General features: G+C 39.6%; 1 protein-coding gene across 5 annotated transcripts in view; it reads right to left on the reverse strand.

Moving 5' to 3' along the window:
- Nucleotides 1-466: 466 nt before the first annotated feature.
- The window catches only part of adarb1b (adenosine deaminase RNA specific B1b), a 117,269-nt gene continuing 94,255 nt past the window's right edge, over nucleotides 467-23,480 (reverse strand). For all 5 annotated transcript variants that reach the window (XM_074694364.1, XM_074694362.1, XM_074694363.1 and 2 more), the window contains 9 exons: nucleotides 21,487-21,561; nucleotides 15,351-16,276; nucleotides 12,995-13,109; nucleotides 11,444-11,612; nucleotides 11,204-11,355; nucleotides 10,326-10,494; nucleotides 6,383-6,564; nucleotides 4,362-4,540; nucleotides 467-3,698 (listed from right to left, as the gene is read on the reverse strand). In XM_074694364.1, the coding sequence (XP_074550465.1) occupies nucleotides 3,522-3,698; nucleotides 4,362-4,540; nucleotides 6,383-6,564; nucleotides 10,326-10,494; nucleotides 11,204-11,355; nucleotides 11,444-11,612; nucleotides 12,995-13,109; nucleotides 15,351-16,276; nucleotides 21,487-21,514 (2,097 nt within the window). In that variant the 5' untranslated portion in view covers nucleotides 21,515-21,561 and the 3' untranslated portion in view covers nucleotides 467-3,521. The remainder of the gene's footprint in view (nucleotides 3,699-4,361; nucleotides 4,541-6,382; nucleotides 6,565-10,325; nucleotides 10,495-11,203; nucleotides 11,356-11,443; nucleotides 11,613-12,994; nucleotides 13,110-15,350; nucleotides 16,277-21,486; nucleotides 21,562-23,480) is intronic.

Here is a 23,480-nt window from a genome sequence, read left to right on the forward strand (position 1 = left end):
TTATTAGTGGATGCTAATGACTAGATGTCACGTCTTGATTAGCTTGCCAGTGAAATAATGTTATTTCTGGGGTCATTTAATTAATCCTATAGTCGTGAACAACAAAGTACAATCAACAGGTCCGACAGAAAGGGACAAAATTACTAACAATTTTAATATTCTGACCCACTTCTGAAGATTTAATTAGTCTTCTGTGTGGCTGGTGAATCTATGCTAAGTCTACACTTTCATACAGCAGGAGTTTTCATGGAGTTAGAGTGTGTTTTTACTGCAAAGTGAAACTGATAACATTCCAGCTCTCACTGTAAACAGTGTTAAGATCATGGTGTTTTTATGTTGTATTTTTTCTTTTGGTTTATGTATGAGAACAACATCTCGTATGAACATCAGGATGCAATATCCTTGTAAGGTTGTTTACCAGACACACAAACACATTCACACAAAGAATCCAAACCATGTGCAAAAGTAAACTAAGAACTCTTTTATTCTGTTTTCTTCATTTTATATATCTATCTTTAGATTTTTATTTTCTTTTTTTAATCTACTTGAGTCCTTTAAAAGTTTGTCATCATGCGAGGTGCAGCTTCAGTGTTGGTAGTACATGCAAGGTAGTGGGTTTTAGTCGGTGGAGGTTTTTTCACACATCAGACAGTTGGAGAAAGGGAAAACAGGCATCTGAAACCCCTGAGTGGACATACATTTGCCACTTTGGAGTCGCAAAAAAATAAAGAAAAGAAAATCCGATGCAGACGATGCTGCAGGAGGGGATACTGACCATCATCAAGGATTCACAAAGGGGGAAGCAGAAGCAGTTCAATTCTTGCTGTGATAGTTGCCATCCAATCCAGAGACAGGGACGGTTTTATATCATGACATCATCAGTTGACATCTTTAGTGCAGTCAAAGGGGGAAAACTACAAGCAAGCAGTCTTAAGGGAGGAATATACAAAAAATGAAAGCTCAGACAGCTTTGAAGAAAGAGAAAAGAAAGCACAGAGAAAGAACGGAGAAAAGAGGAGCAAAAGGGGGAGGGAGAATTCATTCAGACTCCTGTTTGTGATGAGCTGACTTTAAAGGAGACATCAGGAGTATTGCTTGTAACTTTGGTCTGGGTCTATTTGTCAAGGGGGCTCTCATTCCCTTTGTTTTTGTGATTATTTTTGGAACCATATTTCAAGACTTTCCACATTCAAGCTGACTCGAGTAGACTCCACTTCCTGCTTTCATAATTCAGACTCATAAAACAACTGAGAACACATAAAAAAGGTACATTTATGACATCACACGTGCCAGCTGGTGGATGCCACTTTTAGCTGAGACACCAAACAGTGCATATATTTCTTTTTAAACATTGGTGGCTACAATGGGAATGAAGTGTTAACCTGGCAGTGTTAATGCCATGCTTTATGGGTGCCCAGTGTGTCACAGACAACCACTTATTAACATCTTCACAGTCCCAGTAACAGGGGGAAAAGTCCAAACAGTTTTCAGGATGGATGAACTGATTGTACAGGGAACAGATTTTTGTCATTTTTGTTGTTCCTTATATACACAGAAATATTATACGGCAGCTGTAATGATTGCAGGTCACAATATACACGTGGCCACCGACGGCTACAGGTGCACTAAAGAAGCCTGACATTTGCCCCGCCATACTGAGTTGAATACACAGTTTCTGTACAAATCAAAATACACTGTTGAGAGGATTTACAAAAAGCGAACAGTATAGGGTTAAAATAGATGCAGTATTAAAAAACTAAACAAAACAAAAAGGGAAAAGACAAACACATGGACATCATCTTCTTTGGTGAAGATTCCACAGAGTATGCTTCCACACACACACACACACTCACACACACACGCACATTTCCTACAATAGGGAACATGGATCCACTCTGAAGAATGTCCAGATCTAAAACAGGAGGACATGTATGCATTCAGGTTGTAAAGATGGCAGAATAGATCACAAAGGTCTTCTTTAACTTATACGTTTCTGCAGATGTAGGAGAGGACAGAAAGGAAGTGACATCACACTGTGATACATTTGGTTTTAACCTATTGGTTTGTCAGATATTTGCATAAAGAGAATGCATGTTACTGTACTGTACTGTTCCTCTTGATTTTTTTCTTTTTTTTTTCAAACTAATGTAGGGATTACAAAATGTTAGCATTCCAGGCTATCACTACAGACTGTGTTGCATCTAGTGAATGTATCTTCAGTGACTGTATGTGTCTCTACAGCACATAGACCATGCTTTCTATTAATAATTCAACTGACAGCTACCATGAATCCCTGCCACAAAGTTACATAGTTACAAGATCTGAGAGGTCTGTTTATGTGGTCACTATATTGACTGCAAATTTACCCCCCAATCCTCAAATGCCCCAACATAACATAAAAAACAACGAGAAAAATAAATGACAATCCCGTTCCCATCCCCTGAAACACACAATCACAAGAAATCTAGAAAATATAGAGACAAAGATTCAAAGCTGCCTGTGGAGGAGGATGCTGGCATTCATTCAAAAATCATTCACTGATGGACGCTCTCCACCATGTGTTTTCTGCTCTGTAGGCCTCCCAGTTCAGTTCCCATGCAAAGCCATGGCTTAGATCGAGGAAAAAAATACTACGTGCAGCCACTCCAAAAGCTCGTCCCAAAACCCAGGTGGGTGGGGGAGTCACAACCCCCCTTCCCATGATTCAAGTATGAAATGAGAGTGACATGGAATGACTTAAAGAACAAATGCATGGATGAATGAAGACACATAAAACAGAAGTCTAAACTGCTCTTTCCAGTCAGTGAATCACACAAGACCACGATATTTGGTAACATTTTAGTCTTTAATACAGGGGCTAAGCACATGTAGTCTCATCTAGGGAATGGACCGAATAACACACCTAGTCGTTATAGAACTATTTTCTGTCTTCTTTCTTTTCAATACTAGATTTACATCCTGGAGATTTAAGCATCTTAAATTAACTCATAATTCCTTTAAGCTAGTATTTCATAGGTCCATAGACATGACTCTAGTTGACAAAGATCCCATGCTTCTAGGCTACATTTAACCTTTAGCTGGCTACACTAATCAATCCAAAAAATAAGACAAATCTGTTTCATTTGAACTTTTACATCTATGGCATAAAAACACAATTTCTGGAAAACATAAACAACTCAGACATGTAAAAACCATGATTCCAGTTTTAAAACAAAACAGGTAGATGAAAAAAAAAATCAACAGGTTAAAATTAAAATAAAAGGACAAAAACAAAATGATGATAACAGACAAGGTGAGGCTGAGGTCCTCTGAGGAATGACAAAGATGAGCTATGGATGGTTTGTGAAACTACGCACGTTTATTTCCACAAGTACAAAGTTCACGTGCGGGCCGACACACGGGACGGAGGTAAGTGTCTCTGTGGGCTGGTTGTTAAAACGGGGCTCTCTTGCTTTCAGGCCTGGGTCAGGGAGAAAAGGAAGTGGGTGAGGGTTTGGGGTTCCCTTGGTCCCTGGACTCCCTCAGGAGCTATGGGTGAACTGGTCTTGCTCGATGGGTTTTTTGACCCAGGCCCCCAGACCGGCCTTGTGGAAGGCTTTAATGAGCGCCTGTTTGGCAGAGTGGTACTCTGTGGCTGCCTGCTTGGCTTCATGGTAGGTGCTCGGTTTCAGCATCTTATTCCACAATATGGACGACAACTGGAGCAAAGGGAGAAAACCAAAAAATTTAGTGAAATAAGCAAACACTGAAACGGGTTATGTAGGTATTCAAAATAATACACAATAAAAAAGTAGTAGTAGTAGTTCCTGTTTGGCAGGAAGAGAAAGGCTAAGATGGATGGTGTTTCTTTCTGGGCAGAATTTAAAAATGAGCTCTAAAAAATGTCCTCCAGGGGTTGGTATTACAACAATATTTCATTTATACATGAAAACTTGATAGACACGTAAACCAAATTGCCTTTATCTCTGACCACCAAATCTGACTCAGTTCATCCTTTAGTCTAAGCAGAAATTTGTGTCACATTTGAAGATTTCCCTTGGAGGTGTTTCACTGCGTAGTCAACCAATCAGATCCTCGCTGGTAACACATAATTGTACTTCTGCTAACACTCAGTGTCCTGTGATCTTAGTCATGCTGTGTTAGCATTTTAAACTCCAGGTTTGCTTCAGTCTGCTAAATTTGACATAAATCAAATCTACCAGCAGCAGATGAATCTCTGCGTTGACATCTTGCAGCACAATCAAAAAGCAGTCCATGCAAATTCTCAAAATATCCAAACCAGTGATTAATTTGACAGAACTTGTGGAGATAATGAATCAGTGGAATGTGAGAGAAGGAATATAAGATGCTCTCATATCTACCTTTGAGTGTAGGCGCACCCAGCGGCTGTAGAGGGTGTGTTTGCAGAGACGTGAGGCGCGGCCCATGTCGTCCTTTCCTGTGGTTGCATTGATAACCTCTAGGGCTTGGTCTCCTACAGTCCAGTTTACACTGAAGTTGGGTGCCTTGCCTGGCTGCCGGGCCTCAGCGTTACTTATTCCTGGAATTTAAAAAAAAAAGTTAAAGAAAAGAAAAAAAAAACAAAACATGCGTTTAGAGGGAATTTGAGGTAAGATCCTGCTCTCTTGCAGCAAACCACAGGGCATCAGCCTCTAATGTATCTGCAGCATAACTGGGAGATATATGGATGCACTAAATCCCAATGGCTTGCACTTTGTGTATACATGTGTGTGAGAATGGGTGTGTGTGAGTGTGTGTAAAGTTCCTTGGTTCCATTTGGCAGCACTTGTGGCAGTGGATGATTTAAAGGGGATGAAATCCTCAGTGCTCGAACGCCACAGTGCTTCACCGCTAAAAACCCTCTAAAGCGGAAAAGGTTAATAACCTCCTACCATTATCTCCTTTACCCGGCATTAAGGGAGAAACATGAGGGGAGGAGCTGGGGGAGCTGCATATAGCTGCTTGTCATCCCAGAGAACATATTATAATGACCACGGCACTGTTTCACCCGAAATACTTTGACTTTTGCTGATACTTGTTTTTGGTTGTATAATGGTACCTTGGTGATGGTACAAGCTAGCTCAGGTAACAAATCTGAGCAAACAGTCGAGCTAAGAAAACAGTTATATTTTCTTTTAAACTTCATCTGTTATAAACACTATTTTTTTCCCAGCACAATGAGCTGTAAATTACTTCCCTCTGCTAAGGAGGCTATATTTTTGGGAGAGTTCGTCTGTTTGTTTGTCTGGGAACAACATCAGTCAAAGTAACAGATCTTGATGAAATTTTCAGGAAATGTTCAAAATGGGATAAGGAAGAAGTGATTAAATTTTGGAGCTGATCCGGATCACAGTCTAGATCCAGGATTTTTTAAAGGATTCTTTATCATTGTGAGATAGGGCCATTTTCACCATATGTGTATATGACCATGATAAATGGTTGGATTGCTTTGCCAATACAATACAAGACAAGGTCACGATCATTTCTGATGGATGTAAAAGTACCATCTAGACCCTGACAATATTCTGGATACTAAGATACGGAATATGAAATATGTACTGGGTCATCATAATTTTCAACACTGTCAGGAAACAAATTATCGTACAAACCTGCAACTAACACCAAATTGTAGCAGATAGTCTGCTGAAAGGAAGTATAACATGTAAGTAGAACTTAAGTGTTGCGTGACAATCACAATATGCTTAGTGGAGGTCTACTCTCTCTGAGTGCTTTTCTAGTTCTTGTATACATTGTAACACTTGTGTTCAGTATTGTACTTGGTCCCTTTACTAGTAGATAAAATGCACATGTCAAGTTGTGCTGTAATGTAGGTAAATAAGAAAAAAGATGTAGAGTGGGATAGGAAATAAAATTTAAAAAATGAGAGGTCAAAAGTGGGACTTAAATCAACCTTTGGTAAAAATTAGATGAAAGAAAGGAAGCAATGTAAGGATTGGAAAGTCTAACGTTTGTGAAGGAGGGATTAAGCCCCCATGTTATAGTTCAATTAAAGGAAGAGAGAACAAAAACTGAGTACTACATCTAAAAATATAAATAACATAAAGTTAGACAAAAATCGTTGTGCCCAGCCTTTGTAAAAGGTTAAGCGAATGCTAAAAAATTACAAAAATGATACAGCCATTCAAATTCCACAAGAACTAGGTAAATGTCAGCGCCGATCAAACAGAGGCAAAAAGCAATAACTGTCTCCCTGCTGTGGACTGACCACTGTGGAAGGATAAATGTGTTTACTGATCAGGATTAGCATCTTCCTCTTTGATATTTAGACAGCTGGAGTTTGCCTGGTGAAGATAAACATTGAGAGTCCCTCAAAATAGAATCACGCTGTTACTTCTGAGAGCTCTTTTTCTTATTTGCCCACCGCTGAGTAGAGGCCTGTTGAGGGTGAACTGCTGGGGCAGGTCCTCGATGTCTGCGATCCGCTGGTACATGGCCCTGGAGAGGTGGTCAGCGTGGTAGAGACTGCCGAGGATGATGCTAGAGAAGTAGATTGGCTCTGTGAAGTAGCTCATCAATGAGCCCTGAATGCCTACCACATTCCACCTGTAAAGGGAAAAAAGCATAGTCAATAAACAAACTAGAATATGAGTTGATCTTTTGTTAAAACATATTTGAACAGTGTTTTTGTGCTGTGATAAGTGGAAGTCATCAGATGTACTTATTCAGCACACATTAAAAAGATGGAAAGTTAAGATGCTGAATATATACAAAGGTAATTGAGTTAAATGACAAGTGCAAGCATAATATCAGAACACATCAACAGTCATAGCAATCCACCACACAAAATCACCCACAACTGTACAGCTCTGCACAATCCGAGGTATCCAATTTCATTTTCTACAAACTTCTGTGTATTTCTATGTTGTGTCATTAACCATCTCTTGCCAGTCATTTTCCCATTGACATGCTCTGTGAAGCCTGCCCAGCAGAGAGGGGGGAGGGAGGCAGAATGTGAGGAGCGAGACAATAAACGAGAAGAGAGGAGAAAGATGAATGACTGCAAGGAGAAAAATGAGAGGCGTGTTAGGAGTGTGGAGAAAAACTTGGATACAGATGAAAGATTTAAAGAATGAGGTTGGTGTTACTCTCTAGGTTTCATGTTCCAAACAAATTCAAAGACCAAACAAAGAATGTATTCAGATCAATTCAGTCCCTTGATGTCGTTTCTCCCTACCCTATGTATTGCACAGGCTCAAAGCCCATTTTTTTACTTAAATATTAACTGTTAATGACAAAGAAAGTTAAAACAGCCTCATATTAAATCAAAACAGTACTGTTTTATTAACCAAAAAGGAGGAGGAAGAAGGATACAAAGCCTCCATATTTACTAAATTCTTATGTGAGTTAAGATAAGTTCCACATTTATCAAAAAAGGACAGTGAACCTTATCCAAAATTGCAGTCAGAGTCTTATTTTATATGAAAAATAACTCAGTTCTGTGGCGCACGGGACCTAAAGAGCAAAGGGGCTAAACATTGCTGCATTAACAGTGATAATTGTTGACAAAGTTTAACTTTTGGAACACTGCTGTGCTTGTGAATGTTACATCATTATCACAAAACAATCTGTATCAAGGAGGGGTAGGACTTCTGATATCAACTTTGTCAGCTACGGAAGTCAGTACTGATTAAAAAAAAACTACAGTACCAATCTACAAAAAATCATGAAGAAACATACCGTCTGCTCTCACAGGAAGGCTGGATTACATATTCTTTTGGTAGCCTGAAACCAAATGAGCACAATGCTCTCTGCTAAAGGGTTGATGCTATAACTAAGCAGGATAACTTCAACATGATTTTTTCCTTTGATTTGTTGATGTTATGAAAAAAAAAATGTTATCTTTCAGGACCTTTCAAAATCCATAAAAATTCAGTGACGCTGCAACAATGAGCTTTTCTCATTCTCTCTTTCACTGCAGGCAGACTGCTTGAGAGTGTGTGAAATTACCAACATGGGGCTGAAGCAATGATATATATGCAAGCACAAGACCCAAGGCTACTCAGAGGGACCATTGTTTCCATATGCAATTTTGTCTATGTATTTCTGAGTGGGAGAGTACGCGATGGTATGCATGTGACTGAGAAATCTGATTTCATAGCTGAGCGCAGCAGAGCACAGCTTCATAATATTCTGTACATATAGTTTCACATTTTTCAACAACAAATGATCACTCCTGAAGCCTATCAGAAGAACCAAGAGCATGGACCCACATATTGAGTTGTGTTTCCAGATTAATACCATTTCATTTTCATTGAGCCCCACCATGTTTCTTCATTGTTGTTATCTCATTTCATATCACTGAGCAATGAGAGCAGAGGAAAGTGTCATATAGCTCATGTATGAAGACATAAAGGAACAGGACAAACGGTGAGCAAAAACTTTTAAGTGCTTTTCCTGTTTGCTAACGAGCTTAATCAAATATGCAAGAACAACAAACACTTTCATGTAGAGCTGCCTGTTGTCGCCAAGGCCGTGGGGCTGGGCATGTAATCAAAGCAAAATGAGAGTGGAGAAAACAATGTGAACAGGGGGAACATTACCGGCACGGTCAAAGCGTGCCAGTCACTTGCTGTATAAAATAGCAGCCCTGAAGCTAACTATCACTCATATGTGGACAGGAGCAGCAGCAGATCTCTCACCTGGCTAATAGCTGTGTCGAGCAGACCTTGAAGTATTTCTCCCAGTACAGGACATATATCGATAGTACCAATCCTTTACATTTGCTGTTAAGGGTTAAGTTTTTGATGCTCACAACTGTGGTCCACTTTCATGTTTTTAGCATTTCATGTTGTTTTTTCTTTTCATCTCGAAAAAGTTGGCAGTGAAAAAACCCTCATGACTAACCTATTTTGCCCTCTACTGACTTGGATCGCTCCACTTTTGGACATCGACATACAATCTGACTCACTGGTACCAGCGCTGACTGGCTGGAAAAGCAATAGCACTTCAAAAAACAAACAGCGTTAGAGACACAGTCTCCATCACCCTCATCAAACACACACACAAACACAGTAGTCAATCACTCAGTTCATTCAGGCAGGGTATTATGATCCAGCACACGGGAGGAGGAAGAGACGGAGGAGGGGAATAAAAAGAGCTGCTTCTGAGAAGAGTTATGGAGAAGTTTCATCGTTTATCACAAAGGGAGGCACAGTGTTGCCTTGAACATGGACAGAGACTAAAGACGCTATGATCTACCCACAAAAAATGATCCAGGGACACTAGAATCCATCAATTCAGCTGTCCCTGACACTGCCTGAAGGAAATGATGGACTGGAAATGACAGAGATTCATTGTTGCGTAGGTAAATAACACAAATAAAAAAGGGCATCGTGAAACATGAACTATGAACACTTTGGAAAAATATGGCTTGAGGGTAAAAAAGTGAGTACAAGAGCAGAGTGAAACTTATTCACTTGTAGTTTTGAAGTAGCAAAAAAGGCTGTAATAAAGAAAAATACATGACACTCTCAAACTGAGACTGTACAAAATCATGGATTTGCTCTGAGTGACATCATTGGTTTCAGGCGCAGAGTTTTGAATTTTAATGGTTGTCGCCACAATGATGTTAGCATTGTGGCTTACAACAATGCACCTTCCTGTTGATTGAGTCAGGTTACACCTACTAAATTAATGTCTTTAACATCAAACAAATTGAAGTCTATCACCATAACGTATTCAAAACTGAGTTAAGAAAAGTTTAAACCCCTGTGCAGTGAGTTCAGGAAAAGAGCAGTAGGGAGTTTTGCATTGCAAAACTTTGCAGTGCATTTTGTTGATGCACCTCTTTACATGGGTGCAAACAGAAGAGGAACAGCAACATTTTAACACCAGAGCCTTTTCTGCTTGGTCCAAATGAATAAAAGAAAACAGAAAGATGAAAAAAGAAAATAAATAACACTACTTTTACGTCATTTATGCAGTATCTTCCTCTCAGTAGTGGGAAGCTGGTTTGTAAATGGTCTCATTAGGAGGAAATAATCAACTACGTGTGATTAGCATACAGCATTAGGCATTAGGCTATCCCAGCTACCTGATATCATTGTGGTCATCATCTTTATTTCATACTCTAAGTGACCAAATCTTTATTCTGCTTGAACCTGTTTTAATGCCTAAAAGTCATGCTCATGGTCTTGGTAATGTGTAGATGGATGAGTGACAGGCAATGAGATGAACCAGTTGAATAAAGAAACAACAGATACAAGGAAGCTGCTGCTTTGAAATGATTATCTACCATAAATCAATAAAAAGATTACAATATTTGTGATATGACTTTGAATGTGATGCAACAGTGTTTCAATTACCTTGCAATCTTGTCACTGCAGGACATAGTGAGTAACCTCTCCCCCTGCAGCACTCCGTCCCAGGTCTGGATGGTGTTACTTGATCTCACTGGGATGGTTCCCTCTCCTGACTCAATTTTTGTCCTTAACTGGCCCCGTGCTTTCCTGTTGGGATGCCTGTCCCCCTGGTCTGAATTGTACAAGAGAGAAGTATAGAAAAATACAATCATGAATCATGAAACTGTAATAAGAAATCACATGCTGAACCTCTGTGTTGAGAAAAAGAATCTTTATTGTGACCCTAATTATATGATTCAAAATATACATTATATGACAATACAGGACATATGTTTTATTCATTTTATTCTGATGCAAATATCAACATAAAAATATCCTTTGACATGAAATGCATCAGGAATAAAGAAAAAAAAGGCTTCCACAAAGCATGACCAGTTGTTTATGATAATGTTATCAATGTTTTCTGCTGCTCCACCAGCAGGCGCCATCTATTCAGTGACTAATTGAATGTGGCTGTTTTCCATTCAGTCTGCCATGTGCGACGGAAAACACTTTGACAAGAGTAAGAGGGAGGTTAATCAGACAGACAGTGTGGGTGTGCTGGGCAAAGGGAGGGCTGATAGAGACAGACAGTGAATGACAAAAAGCTCTAATTACTCAAGCCTTGTTTAAATGTGTCTGTAATGTGTGTTTGGACATGGCAGTAAAATTCTAGTTAAATGAAACCAAGCATGAGGATGAGAAAAACCTGCCAATGTTATTAAAAAATGAAAACACAGTGTTGTTGAAATGGAATTGTGAGCTAAAATGAGAAAAAATTAAAATCATGCTGATGGAGCTAAGCAGAGGAGTTGAGGCTGATGGAGGCAGCAGGTGTGTACCTTCTACTCCAGCCTCATGAGGTGAGAAGATCCGAGCATCTCCACACGGTGAGGTGCTGATATAAAGGTGGAATTGAACGTTGTCTTTTAACCTGTAGCCTCCTTTTTCACAAGACACAAACATCGACTTCTGGTGGTCTTCCTTGTTGTTGCTACAACGAGAGAAGGAGGATAAAAGTTAATGTGAGGCCTTAAACAGCTCAAACACTTACATACACTCTTTTGGACTTATATACTGACCTGAGGAAGAACTCCAGCTGAGTGTAGAGGTACCTGATGAGGGACCGTCGGGCGATTATCTCAGCGTGGCAGTCATTTAGCGCCAGGCCTCGGTCACTCATGTACTCACCGTTGATGCACTTAGTTCCTGTGGAGACACAAATGACCTGTGCCTCCTTTACATCTGTGCCTGTGGGGGATGGCGTAAAGAGAACAAACACATACTTGTCAATGTACATGCACTATCAAGCTTTTTACATCCACTAGCTTGCGTGATAATTAGCTAGCATTTCCATGATTTACTATTTTCATTGGGTTTCCCTGCAGAGCCATTTAACCTGGTTCGATACCACAGAACATGCAGAGTCCGAGTCCCAAACCGCAGGACACTGATAGACATAATTTCTTATAAATGTCACCTAAGGGGTAATTTCTCTGTAAATAAAAGTAGAACTTTGAGCTAAAAGCACACTTTAAAGTGGGAAGTCTTTGGCTATAGAATGTACCATGACTGCTTTAAGTGTTATTTCTTCAGTTAATGTCAATTTAATCTTGACTGTGAGGTTGAAAATGAGGAACTATTTTTACACCCTGCCTTTAACTGAAAAATCTTTTTCCTTGCTACGATTTCATTCCAAAGACTCTACGCTGTACGACTAGAGAGATTTTTTATCATTACATTTTGAAAAATAATAGAAGAGTATGGCACAAGCTGAGTTTGTGTTATGAAAATGTTTGGAGGCAAATTTTTCATTTCATTTTTTCAATTCTCTCTTCATTATAAAAAGGTACAGTGTGTAAAAATGGGGTTATTTATACATAATATTAGCAGCAGTTATATTCAATATGAAACACTACCTTATTTTCTCTTTATATCCTTTGGAGGCAACAAAGCCTCTACTGCATTAAAGGTATTTTTCTGTGCTTATGTTGAAATAAACGGTACACCAGTTTAAACATACTTTTATTACTTTCCATTTTTACCACATATGCGAGAAATTGCAACTGAATACTACATATTGCACCATAAAGGTAGATTGTTCGACTTCAGACAATCAAAGATAAAATAAGGAGTTCCTGGCAAACAAGTGTTGGTGTCTTCTATTTTAGTAAAAAAAAGTCTTCTTATATGAGCCAAATTCATCTGACAAGGCAAAAATACAAAAGAAATAAAATTGTTTTAAGTTTGTCGGGTGAATGTGGCTCACATCAAGTCTAACAAAATGTTTTTATTAACTAAAAATCTGTTTAACACTGGCTAAGTATTCAGTTTTTCAGTGCAGTAATAAGTGCACCAGGATCCTCTCATCTGAAATCGTACGAGAGTACTAAAAGTTAATCCCAATTATTTGTGTCACTACCCCTTTTTCTACAAAAAAGAATCCTTTTAAAGAGCTGATCTGAATAATCTTGAGCTTAACAATACTTCACTGTGAATTCTATAATTTAGTATTTGGCTTAATCCTGAATCTGGATCTTTTTTGAACCTGAATTTTCCTTCAGATTATCTTGAAAAGAAAGTGTCAGTCCCATATTTTGTGAGCAAAATAGCAATTTCCTCCACAAATCTACCTGTTGTCATGACAACTCCTGCGAGGACTTTCCGACGTGCATGGGGGGAGGTGAAGTTGTCTGTCAGCTCACTGAACTTATCCACCACCAGACGAGAGACTGCATCAGCCAGAACCTGGAATCACACATACACACACACACACACACACACACACACACACACACACACACACACACACACACACACACACACACACACACACACACACACACACACACACACACACACACACACACACACACACAGCAGGAAGAAAAACACATCCACACAAACACGAGCCTGTGTCAGATCTGTCAGCTTACAAAGCGCGTCTGATGTTATCCTCCCCTGGAGCACCATGTACCTGTCACAGCGTTCACATTCAGCTCCAAAACAAGAGTTAGAGCGATAAAACGGCAACAAGTGAAACTGGGTTGACCCCCTGAGGGATACCTAACAGTCTTTCAAGCAGCGCTGTCTGCGTATGGCATGACAGCTATAATTTATCATCTCCCTTCTGACTGTGAATCACAAAAAGCAACATCCAAAGACGCAAAGCTGAGCGACAGATGTGAGCAAAGCGTTCATTTTCTTTCCACCAGGTTCAAAACTCCAATCTAGGACCCCAAGTGAACTTCACACGTCTTTTGTTCATGGACAGCCATATCCTCTTGCTGGCTCTTTATCCATTGCTAATGTGATGGAAAATGACGAGAAGCGAGAAAGAGAAGACGGCTGGATGACCACAAATTAAAGAGATTAGTCCAATATTGCTTCCCTGCCACTTCTGAGTCACCCAGTCGGAGCCAGATCATTTGACTTTCGCATTTCAAGGTCGCAGAAATGGCCTTTAATCTAAGGGTACATAAAAAGTGAACGGACCAACCACTCTGGAAAAAAAAAGGAAATCTCAAAATATTTCTACCCAGGCAGGGGGATAAGAACACATCTCCCTCAATATGTTTTCAAACTTTTATGGATGAAATGTCAACAAAAACATCTCAAACTATAAAAAAAAACAAAGTTCATCTGTTTTCTTGGAAACAGTGGACTCCAACTATCTTACCCCATTAGCGCCATGCCAGATGGAAACAGGCAGCAGGAATTAAATACCAAGCGACAGAGAATGAATGAAGCAATTAGAGGGGTCGCTATCATTAAAATTGGTGCTTGTCGAATAAATCGGTTGTGAGTAAGTGAAAGGAGGGAGTTAAGAGGAAAACAGGAGGCTTTGGGGAGTGGACTGTCGACAGTGTGCGGGGCTGATTAGCTTCTCTCACTGTTTTATCTTTCTTGACACACTGGCACAGCTCTCACAGTGACCTCTTCGATGGCATTAACAGCAAAAAGCCGCCTGTGGTCCCTTCACACCTGATGCAAGTAGGATGAAACAAGAACCATCTCTACACCTCTTTGGAATCTAGAAACTCAATGCAGAAACACACTTTGCAAAAATACTTTCCTTTTTGCTCCTGCCACATATGAGACAATCGAGATAAAAACATAAACCCAGCTCAGAGAGAAATAAGACTCGTGCCACACATAGGCATCCTAAGCAGCATATTAAAAACAGACAATCTGAACCCAGTGAAACATATTTGCACAGCTCCTTGCTACTATTGTGTTTATTTTTACTATCCTTAAATTTCTAAGTTGTGTTAGGTGGGCGAATAAATGACCAGATCAGCTGTAGTTTATTGATCTCTATAACAGGAAAAATGACATAACAAACTCTTAATGTTGGATTCCCTATTCCCATTCCTATTGATTTATTTCCATTTAATCATACTTTCGAAAATAAAACATCTTAAAATAAAGAAATTCTAAATTGTGTCTAAAGCTGACTGCATGATAACATGGTTGTGTTAAACACTTGATTCTGATTGGTCAGTGAATCACAGCAATCCTCTGTTACATCTCAATAGCACACCTTGCTATAAAAAACACAAAGTTGCAATGGATGAGGCTTAAATTCAAGTATCTAGTGGTATCTGAGATAATGAATGAGGTAAATAGTCGACAGAATTATTACATGACATACAGGAGTGTTAAATCAGGCTGTTTTGGAAAGTGGTATATACTTATTTTGTTTTTTAGTTTTTCTTTCCAAATCTGAAAACCAGCAAAGCCCTGTCCGGTATACTGCAAAACAAATCTGACTAAAGAGTCATAATCACACTATTCTTAAATGCAGCTTACAGTACTGCACACTACATTCATAATTATTATGTAGGTGAGAGCAGGCTAATACATTGAAACCCTACAAACATGCCCGTGGCTATAAAATGTGCAAAACAACATCCCCCATTGACAGAAATCATGTTTACAAGGTATGATGTTGTGTTTCACTTATCTATACAGATGAGAATCTCTTACCTGGGGTAGATGAAGCTGCAATCCCTCTCTTGGTATGGGTTGCCGGGATGGTGTCTGGTCTAGCTGCATGTTGAAGAGAGCTGAGAGGGCAGCCTGTGCTGCCCGGGCTTTAGCCAGCTTCTTGTTGCGGCCTGAACCTTCAAACGTCTGTGCATCCACTGTTACTGACATCACAAAATTCTTGGCGTGACTCTCCCCACTCTCTGAGACAAAGTCATATTTGAGGCCTGGCCTGAGCTCATTGAGGATCATGACTGGGTTTTTGCCACTGGAGGGCGAGCTGAATGCTGATGGAGGGGGCAATGGGGCCTGGACAAGGTTGCTGCCAGGTGGTGTGGGCAGTGGGTATTCCCCTAGAGAGTTTAAGGAACTGCTACCATTGGAGCCTACATAGAAGGATTCTTCAGGTGCAGCTGGTGTCTCAAAGCCATTGAAGAGCATGTCAGGGAAGTCAGCCTGGTCAGAAGTAAAGTCTGTGTTCACTGTCAGTGTTCGACCCATGGCCAGGTGTGCCTCAGATGCATTGGGGAACTGGACAAAAGAACGCAGTGCTTTCTCGGCTGCATTCAGTTTAGCTTTCTTCTTAGTCGGGCCCATGCCCTCAAACATCTGTCCATTAACCTCAACAGTCATGACAAACACTGGTGCATGGACTGGTCCTGTCTGAGACAGCAGTTTGTACTGTAGACCAGGTTTGATTTCATTCAACTGCATCAGAGCATTCTTGGGCAGGACAGGCCCTGGTGTTTTCTTACGCTTCTTGGCCCGGAACTTTGAGTGTGCATGTCCATTGTTTCCTTCCTCTAGGGGCCTCTTTCGACTGCTCAGGCCGCTGCCATTGGGGAGCTGTTCAGCCACTCCCATCCCGTCTTTGCAGGACACGTTGTCCAGGTTTCGGTTTTCCTTAACATCGGTGCTGCTCGAACCTGCGGTGCCCAGAAAGAGTAACTTACAACGCCTTCGTTGCAGGATCTTGTAAATGCAAAATTTATAGATTCCTTTATCACTCTTTGGAACTGAATCAATGATTTGTGTTCCTTTAAAAAGCAAGTGAAGCTGTCATTTTTTTAATGATCATATCAACCTACAGTCTATCAGTTTCAACACAAAAAGTAGGACACCAACACGTGTTTTTTTCTAAACAAGGTAGGTTTACTGTTTACATTATAGTTTGGTGCAGAGCATGTCAGTGCTAACTGTTATATGAATTTAATTTGGAAAATAATCTCTTGAATTGTCTTCATATTGAGAATTCAACTTATGACGTTTTCTACGTGTAAAGGTCAGAGAAAAATGGGAGAAGGGTATTAAACTTTTCAGGTTGCACAGTGTTATGAGCCTAAGACAAAAATGCACACAAATACAAGCACATATTTCAAACTTAACATGACACACATTCAGTTTTGCTTCTCATCCACTCTATCAATTTTTAATCACTTGAACCCTTACAGAGAAATTGGGTACATTTTAAGGGTTCAGTTTTTAACTGCAGGCTTTGAATACACCGTCCTGGGGAACACATATCACTGAATCCAGTCAGCAAAGTGGATGGAATATTGGCAAAAATTTTCATTTATAACATCCTTCAGCAAAGGCTTGATAGGTTACTCCTTGCGGTACTCAGGAGAAAGAGAGGCCGCAGTGTGCATGAGTGGGATTGTAGGTCGGGTTGAGGGAGTGCAAGGGAGAAGTGCAGGGGGAGGAGCTGAGGACCAGGCAAAGAGGAGAATACATCAAAGAGGCAGAAGGAGAAGACTCCACCTACAGCAGGATCCTAAAGACTTGACTGGTGACACGCTGGGATGTTAAAATGTTGTTTACCCGTTCACATAAGATTTGAAGGAAAATGACTATCATATTTAAAATGAGTGCAATCTGAATTCAAAATCAGTTTCTAATGAGTTGCCATTCATAAGAATCTGCGCCTCTGAGATCCCCCCGTGGAGTTTGTCAAAGAACAGTGTTTCAGGTTGCAAATTGTACTAACATGCTGGTACCATCTGCACACTACAGTTAACACATCTATAGGCAAGGAAAAAACACATTTCTAAGACCAAGAACAAAAACTCATAACATTCAGCTGGAGAGAAAAATGTGCATCAGAACATGCAATATTTTTTGGTGTGTGCATGTATTCAACATGAGGTAGTTAGTGTCTGGAAATAAGTTGTGAAAAGGAGGAAGGCATGACTGTGAGGTCCAGTGTTATCAAACTTAAGACTTGCATTTATTCCCTTATGGAGTATTTCAATATATGCAGCATGTTTATATATGGCTCATTACCTCCATTTTCAACAAAGAGACCACATGTAGTAAAAGTTACGGTGTAACTATACCCTATGAATACGAATGACCACCAGAGTTTTGTCATTGTGTCGAATGTGATCAACATGCCCAGGTTGACTTTCTTACATCACAAAAGTCACGGGTGGCCTGGGAAGACAAAAATCCATGTAATAAAAGTGTCCTCACAGAAACTTGCACCCATCATTCAGAGCAATGAAGGACTCTATAAACTGTAGTTATATTTGTAACTCTTTGTCTATTCCATCTCTCCTGACAACTTGAGGTGGTGCTTTAGCACTAGATGCACATTATCAGCATAGTCATCTGAAAACCCATCTCACCTGGATTTACTGGCAGGTGTTAGTAAAAACTGCTGCCACCACTGCATGATGGACAGCAACACTGACTTTGCACAAATGGGCAAAGCTGCAGCTCAGTAGCCACAGCTCAAATCGTATTCTACGGCATTTGGTATGAGTGCTCAGGAAGTGGAAACACACCTTGATGAATGTCACTTAAATAAAGCTGAAAATTTCTAATCCAATAATGACTCATAACAAAAAAAGGATTGAAGGACTATTGGCAAAGGTAAATCCTAAGGCATCTCTTTGGGAGCCCATTTTGTACGCTTGCTAACCTGTTGGCAAAAGTGCCCTTTTGAAAGGTGCTCTAGATTCTTGGTCTGGATTGCTTGGTGCTCTAGGGCTCGAGAGGTCCATACACATATACAGTTACCATGCAGCTGCAGATAACAGATTTATTCTGGTGTCTCCAAAGCAGACCAGTGCTCACAGGATCCCATGAATTTGTTCTATAACTAGATTAAGGGCACAGGTGACATCTTGTGCAGAAGCCTTGCCACACTTCGTGGCTGTGTGGTAACATATATTAAACTCTGGACAGAATTTCATGAAGCTTGTCAATATCAGTCTAACAGAGGCATATAGCGACAGCTGGCCTTTGTGCTGTAGTTCTAACTCAGTTGGGTTGGGCTTCAGGTGGTGTATCAGAATACGACAATCCCTGTTATTTTTTTGACAGCCCTTTCCAAAGGTGAAAAAACAAAACTGGGTTTATGGAGACATTTTGATGCTAACAGTGGCAAGCCATAGCACATGAGAACCAAACATAGCCAACATCAGAAAAGAACCACCAAGCTTCTTAATAGAAAGAGCTGCCCTGAAACTTACACAATAACAAGACTAAGGAGCTGATAACTGAATTAAAATGGGCATGCTAATTAAGTTTCAAACTCTGTTATCAAATGACTCTGCATCCACACGCTAAAACACTTGTCAAGTAGAAGCCTCTTATGAAACTAGGAGCTCCTTGGTGCATGCGCTAACAAGCAGAAGCACTTGTCAGGAGGCGATGAGATAAACAAGAAGCTGTTTGCTGCTGTAAAGCAAGCTTACCAGTTGCAGCAAGCAGAGATGCTTATCATTGCGGCAATAAACTTTTAAAGACACTGCTGTATTCTTTGGAAGGACCGTTGCTAGTGCTAATGCACCATCTCAGAAGAGTGAAATAGAGCTTAATTTTGAGCTATAGCGGGTCTAGCTGATGAATTGAATCAGTGTTGTACATAGTCACTAGGAAGATATAGAGATGCAGAAAAAATACTGCATTTTGGAAACTGAATCCATTGAAAATCTGTTAAAAAACAAAAATTAAATTAAAAAATGTAGTGGCAAAGGAGACAATTATAATGAATTTCCATTTTTTGTAAAAAAGTTAAAAAGTAATTTGATATACTCAAGGAAATGTGTTTTCATAGTGAGTACACATTTCTTTTTCACAAGATTAAAAATGTGTTTTGTTGATAAAATGTAATAAGCTGTTGAAGAGATTTACTTAAACTGAAGACATTTGCATAAATCACAGGGCACTAAAATAAACATGTTGAGTTAAGCCTTAAAGAGTCATATCATTTATCGGGAGTAAGGACCAATAAGCCAATCAAAAATAGGATAAAATTCTGAAACTTCTGGCATGCTACACAGACAAATACGATGAATATCATGGCACACAGAAAAAAAAATAGGGTTCCTTTTCTATATTCTTATATTTATCATTCAACAAACTGATTGTTCTCATTTCATAAAATAACTGTTTTTCTGCAGGATGATTGTTATCCAAGAGTACCCTATACAAGAGCAGACCAGATGACAAAAGCCACAGAGACAAAAGCCATAGCATCATGCGTCAGATTAAAGCACAAGCATGCAGAGTTAAGGTCATTTTCATGCCAGAATCTGTGTAATCAGCATCCGTTAGCTATACATGGCAAAAGATCCTGTGTGCTAAGATCTTTCCTCGCACAGAATCCCAATGGGGATTGCATGAACCAAATAACACAGACAAAAAAGTCTTTCATAAGAGCTCCATTTCAAGTGTTTGTAGGGAGTTTCATTTGGGATGATACATGTGATTAAAGAATTTCAAGAACTGCAAAGGTTGTCACATAAAAGTCATGAAAGATTTTTATGTTTTTTTTTCCTCTGGTGTTCCCTTGGTATTCTAAAAAGGATGATGTGTGAGCTTGGACTGTGTTTTATCTTCAAATATATCTTAGAAATGACAGAAAAAAAGCTTCAGAGCCTTGAATAACATTACTTAGCATCTCTGCCTGGTTTGTAACACAACAACGTGCCTCTCTTCATAGCATTTACACTGAGTATGACACTAGAATGATAACTTTTCGTTCCTATCACAGGTGAGGGAACTGCTTAGATGACAACTCTTTGAATTCACTTAAAAATGATCAGGATGAGGGGAAACACATTTAATCAATGTCTTTCTGTGCCATATGAGCCTTGGATACTGAGTTCAAACCAAAATGTCTAATTAAAGTTCCATAAGAAGGAGTGAGGAGGATTCTCTAATGAGAGAAATGAAAGTTAAGAGAATCTGTAATATGACCTGAAGCCTCTCAGATGTAGTGATAAGATCTTCCCAGAAAAGTTTGGTTAAATCAGCATCTTCTACCTGTGTGTCTGACATCTCTATGTTGCTCTATGAGGGGGTTCAGGTAAGGAGAAAATGACTTTCTCCATTTCGCTTATGTAAGGATTATTTACAGTACAACTTAAGAGATATAAAAAAAGAACTGGGTTTACAGACTATGGCTTTTAGAAGTAATTTGGAGTCCATGCTGTGATTTCCACTACAGAGTCATGTCTGTTTTCAATGCTCTGCCTCCAATGATCATGAACATTGAGTATCAATTTAATCCTTTTTTTAGATACAGAGATTTTTTTTCAGATTTCTGGATCTTTTAATGAAGTTTTGTACCGTACTGTACTGATGAAACAAATCTCTGCAGTTTTACACCATGGGACAATGTTCTACCTATTTTCTAACATAGTCTATCACATGAAACCAAACCTTCCATAATACTTTCAAAGTTTGTTGCTGGGTTTTAAGTCAATGAGCATATATAACAAAAAAACGTTTCAGGCCCAACATTTGCTAGTCATCTTTGCACACTCAGATAAAGTTTCCATGATTTAAAAACTTCCAAAAGCTTTTTTTTTTTAATTAGGTTTTGGACAAATGTGTGTGCACTGTTTAAAAGTGTTTGTATGTTAGTGTTCTCTTTTCTTGTATTGCATTATTTAGTATTTCTGAAAAAAGTAGGCCAGTTATTTCACTAATACTTGAGCTGGTGAGCAGAATTGTTCACACTGATTACACATTAGATAAGACAGGAGGAAATACAAGGGGGCATGCAGGCAGACAAATAAAGGGAAATAAAAATACAGGAAGACATCTGAGAGTAGGAACCAGCTATCGCTTTGACAGGAAGACAGACAGACTGAAAAAAATGACAAAACCAGAGTTGACTCACTCATATTCTCCTCCTCATCCACATCCATAGTGACGGGTTTGCTCTGACCTGAGAGCAGTCTGGCCCCCACTGCACCTGGAGATCAGAGGACAGAAAGATGGACTGCATGAGCACGATCAAAGGGATACAAACGCATACAAACATATTCAAAGACCCTGAGTGGCTGCAGTGATGATAAATTTTGTGATGCCCTAGCACGTACACACAATAAAAAAAGCACACAGGGCACTGTGTGAGTAGCCTATGATGTAGGCATATAAATATTCAGAGACTGAGAGATATCAAGGTGAGAGAGGAGGCCAGGGATGACAGGCCTTAATAGCAGGAGCAGTCTATTGTGACTTTAATATTCCTCCGATTAGACCTCATTTCCCACTGCCTGCTGAGAGATATACAGCGAGTGACATGGCCAAGTTACTCCTTCGTCACCGACACACACACACACACACACACACACACACACACACACACACACACACACACGCTCTCACCCACAAATACACACGACTTCTCCCAAGGTGGAGACTGTGATTAAAGCTCCATTAAGCAATATTTTTTCACACTAACACAAAATCAAATGATATCCAAGAATCTGAAATATGGGCTCACACTCCCAATTACACTGACAGTGAACGCCAACTGTGTTTATTTTTACTTTATTACATTTAATTGCCCAAGCTTATAATGAAGGCCCAACACTCAGTGAGACTTTTCCAACCTGTTTTATCAGTGTTTGGCATTATATACAGCAACAATTATTGGAGAAAGGGAATGTCAACTTGGGTGTCACACTGGTGGCTTGCGGAAATACCAGGTGTCAAAGCAAACATATCAAGACTGAACTTTAAAACTCTAATTTCACTCAAGTCCTTTGGGGCAAGAGAACAAGCTCAGCAACACTGATGTACTGTCACTATATGACAGTATGACAGTTAAAAACTTTCACTTTGTGTGAAATCTACAGACATGATTTTAATCTAGCAATGGGGTAAAAAAATGCATTTATTTAGTTTATTGCATTAATAAATTATTCTGGGTATTTTCTTACCCCATTGGCAGATATTTTTATGAGCACTTCAGGCAAATCTTTTGACTTTTAAAATGTTGAAATACCATTTTTTCTGGACTTCTTGAGTTAAAGTGGCTAATATTAATTGCTAGGTGTTGCCCTATTGGTTGTGGCTGCCTATCGCAGCAGCGCTCTCTTAGTCAGTTTCTTGTAATTTTTTCATCCCTTTTTTGTTATCTTTGTATTTGAAGTGGGTCCTTACTTTGTAAGGTTCATTTGTTAGTCATGGACACCAAACTGGATATGTCTTCATGATATTTTTACAATTTTTGCTTCAGTGTTTGTCTGGACATCCAACATGTAATGATGACTGCATTGTTTGCATGTGAAAACAGCTGTTAGCAACCTGGAGCACGTCAGTGCTACCTGGTGCAAGGCCTGATGTTTCCCTACAAGGTGAGGAGAAGGAGGTGAGGTTCTCAGGATGTGAACTAAGAAGTGACAACATTGACCTGTCCTTTCATCCATACATCCATCAATATTGGGAACATAAGATCTATCTCCAATAAGATGGACAAGCTAGCTGCGCTAACCCAGCAACAGAGGGAATACCAGAAGGTGGAGTGGCATCATGCTATTCACTGACATGGCTAACAGAGCTAACATCAGACACCAACGCCACATTGGAAGAACTTCACCTGCTGTGAGCAGACAGGATCCAGGAGACAGAGACTGAACAGACTGCTGAAGAAGCTCAGTCCTGGACCCTGTGGAGGTGGAGGCTGGCTGAACTGGAGAATGATGTACAAGCTGTCATCATCTATTTTCTTATGGACCTTTTTGCACTTTCTATACACTTTCTTACTTTTGTTTTCATGATTGCTGCCATAACTCCTGAAGTTCCCCTCAAGGATAAAGTATTTTCTATTCTATTCTATTCTATTCTATTCTATTCTATTCTATTCTATTCTATTCTATTCTATTC

The sequence above is a fragment of the Halichoeres trimaculatus genome, unplaced genomic scaffold (genome assembly GCF_033239565.1).
Source record: "Halichoeres trimaculatus isolate MK-OKI-2021-1 unplaced genomic scaffold, fHalTri1.1 fHalTri1_scaffold_19, whole genome shotgun sequence".
Classification (NCBI taxonomy): Eukaryota; Metazoa; Chordata; class Actinopteri; order Labriformes; family Labridae; genus Halichoeres; species Halichoeres trimaculatus.